The sequence below is a fragment of the Galeopterus variegatus genome, unplaced genomic scaffold (assembly GCF_000696425.1).
Source record: "Galeopterus variegatus unplaced genomic scaffold, G_variegatus-3.0.2 Scaffold13935, whole genome shotgun sequence".
Taxonomy (NCBI): Eukaryota; Metazoa; Chordata; class Mammalia; order Dermoptera; family Cynocephalidae; genus Galeopterus; species Galeopterus variegatus.
The window spans coordinates 14,316-17,720 of NW_007740046.1; the positions used below are offsets into that span (position 1 = coordinate 14,316).

Sequence of the window (3,405 nt, forward strand, 5' to 3'; positions counted from 1 at the left end):
ATATTGTATGTTGAAAAACCCTTACAATGGCAACTCATTATGTTTGTTTTAGACCAATAAAATATTGAAAAAAATAATTTTCAACCATGAGCCTGGGTATGAGACATTAACCTGTTTCTCCCTTCACAGGTTGTTGACCCCGAGCTTCTCAAGACAGGAGCAGCGTCCCACTTCCTGTTTTTGGCTCAAGGCTAGACCTGCCATATTTGCTTAGGGAAGAAAGTCATGGCCAGTTTGGGTTCCAGGGGTGAAGGTCTTTGTACTTGGACCTGGGAGGGACTGAGTGACCTTGCCTCTTTCTGTGTGATTTTGGGTTGGCAGCCTGGGCCACCTGGGAACAGAAGTTACTTACAGAGCACATTCAGAGTGAATGGATCGCTGTGTCTGGCACTCACTGGATTCTGGGTTCCACACTCATAGGGTCCTGTATCATTCCTTGTGACGCTGAGTAGAGTGAGAGTCCTGTTGTCCAGGGACTGATCCAGCCTGTGATTGTGATCTGCCAATTTCTGCGGCTGGTGGATAAGGGTAATGTTCATTGCCCTTGGGCCTGATCCCTGGTGGACAAAGAGCTTCCAGAGCATCTTCTCTCTTCTGTTTCTCCCCCTGGGCATGCTGACATTCCAAGGGCACCTCCTAAGTTCCCAAGGGCATTTGGCTAATATCTTGATGCACCTGTCTGTCTATTATCTCTATGTCAAGAAGGTGAAGGACTAGGCTCCGCCCTTCCCCAGATATGGCTCTTCGGGTTGAGCCTTGGCTGGTGTCCAGCTCTACGGACTGGTGATAAGACTCCAGCAGCTGGTAAATCATTGCTCCACATAAGGTCTGCCCAAGAGGCAAAAACCCAGACTTGGCCACAGGCTTTTGGTCACCTGGAATCAGGAACCTTGGGATAGGGGTCTGCAGTAGAGGCTTCCTGAGGCTAAGCTTCCCTATGAGGATCCCAGAGGTTCCTCAGGCCAGACCCTGACCGAGTCCTGCAGAATCATCCTCAGGGTCATATACTTGGGTGGGTGAGGTGATTGGGGGCGGGACTGAGACTGGTCTCCTCCTGCTAAGTGACCCCATCAGACTGTCATTCTCTCTGCAGCCGGTGTCTGCAGGGTCAGAAATCTGGAGTAAGAAATGCCGATCTTCTGATGTTTGTCTCCACATTGTGTGCCCTGCACTAAATGTTCAAACCCCTACATGGGACATAATGTAGAGGGGATGTAGGCAGACTCCAGGCCTGACAGTCATGTGTGTGTGAAGTAGAATTGATCCCACCCAAACACCCAGAGGTGCAGAGGAATCACTTATGGTGTATGTGGAACTGTCCAGATACTTGGTCAGTGCTGAGCTTTGCATCTACGATTTGTAGTGTGTAGTGTCCTGTGTCCCCCCGGGTGATGTTCTGGAACAGCAGGGATCCATTGGGGAATAATGTCTTTTGACTGCTGTATGCAGGCCCTGGGGTATTTACTTGAGTGTATATTATATATGCTGCAATGAGATTAGCACCTACCCTTTTTCCTTTGTTCCAGACATAACTTGAGTATTCTCTGGCAGATTGTGAACGAGATTATGGAACATCCTTCCCTTCAGCAGCATTGAACAGCACAGATTCCATACTGAGTTGGGCAGTGCTGGGAGAGTTCCAGGAGGTTACAAGTGAGGACAGGAGGGAAGAGAGAAATCAGTCAATATTGGGATGTATGTACTGAGAGAGAAGCATGGAGCCCTGAGTCCTGAGCAGGTCTCTTCATCCTTCAGCCTTGGCATATGTGTGTGTGTGTTGTGTGTGTGTGTCCTGCTAGGGTAGGGTCAGCAGCGTGACCTCCATTCCCCAGAGACACTGAACTTGTCATTCTGTCTGGAATACAAGTGCTCAGTGTCTTCAGGGCTCACTCTCTAACTGCCCTCAGACCCCTGCTCACATTCAGAGTGTCCTTGGGAGGTGCCTTCCCTGACCAACTCCCTTAGAGATCCTGGGCCCTCACTCTCTGACCTTTCCCTGCTCTGTTCCCTCCATGGCCCTTGTCAATACCAGCATTGGATTGAATGGTCCCCCAAAACCATTGAAGCTTAATCCCCACTGTAACTGTTGAGGATCGGAAATCCTATTATGATCACAAAAGGTGGGGACATGAAGAGGTGATAATTCTAAGGACCATGCCATCGTGAGTTCTAGTGGTTCTGAGGGCTTTAAAAGGAGAGCAGATGAGAGTCTCTCTCTCTCTCTCTGCTCTGCCATTTTCTGCTATGGGAGACCCCTGCATTACAGTCACCACCGAGGCCTTCACCAGATGTGTGTTCCCTGGACTTTAGACATCCTAGCCTTGGAAACTGTAAGCGATACATTCCATTTTCTTACAAAATACACACTTCTAAGTATTTAGTTATAAGCAACAGAAATGGCCTAATACAACACCTGACCTCACCTTGTAGATCTCTTTGTCTTCCTCCCCAGTGGAGCGTGAGCTCCGTGAGGGCAGGGCCTTGTGTGGTCTTTGCTGTACCCCTGTGCCTAAGACAGGCTGCAGATACCTGTGGAAGAGTTAAGGAGCGTTCTCAGGATGCCCACATCCCGGTATTCTTCTGTCAATTTCTGAGGTCTGTAAGTGCAAAGGTTAGTGTCCCTGATTCTTTTTGCTTTTCTTGATTTTCTCCGTGATGTAAATTGTTATTATCATCAGCTTTCAAAATTCAGTGTTCAGTGATGAATAACTTCAAAAACAAAGAGCAATTGAGATTCTCCTTCCCCTTTCCATTTCCAGCTCACTGAATCTTTCCTGTTGCTGAGCCTCCTCTGTCTCTTTGCTGCCCTCTCCCCTCAGGCTCCAAGCGAAAGCCCCCCGTCCCCTCTGGGGGTCCTTTCCTCACCAGCAGACCACAGCCAGTCTCTATGCTCCCATCCTCCCACCCACTTCCAGGGAACCTTCCCCTCTCACCTGTGAGCAGGAGGCTCTGCCCGGGGATGTGCTTTCTGTGGGGAGGGTCTGGGGGGGGCCTCATGGTCTCTGCTGCCTGCTCTGTCCTCCCTCTGTGGAGAAGAGCTTCGGCTCTAGAAATACTCACAGCACTGCAGCTGGGACGGGTCAGCTCTGCTGTCCTTTCTCCATCTGTGTTGAGCCTGGACACAGGGAAGGAGCACTTCCCAGGTTCACATGGGATGGGGATGGAGTCTCTGCCCAGGAGGTCTCCCTGTCCCCTTCTCTGTTATTCCTGCCTCTTGTGTTCCTTCTTCCCTTTTCCCATCTGTGTACGTTTGGGTTCATTAGGAACTGCTGAGAACATTTGCGTTCTTCAGCTCTGACTTTCCCTCCAGCTGCCCATACATGCACAGACACACACACAGACACACACAGATACACACATGCACAACCACACATAGACACACACAGAGAGACAGATGCACACTTG

General features: G+C 49.8%; 1 protein-coding gene across 1 annotated transcript; it reads right to left on the reverse strand.

Annotated features, from left to right (window-relative positions):
• Positions 1-352: 352 nt before the first annotated feature.
• LOC103581787 (carcinoembryonic antigen-related cell adhesion molecule 5-like) lies at positions 353-2,997 on the reverse strand (the record flags this gene model as incomplete). Its single annotated transcript, XM_008563538.1, has 6 exons — positions 2,934-2,997; positions 1,574-1,659; positions 1,508-1,532; positions 1,299-1,464; positions 676-889; positions 353-515 (listed from the first exon to the last, which is right to left on the reverse strand). Coding segments are annotated over exons 1-6 (718 nt in total), but the record flags the coding sequence as incomplete, so codon positions are not given.
• Between the last annotated feature and the right edge of the window lie 408 nt (positions 2,998-3,405).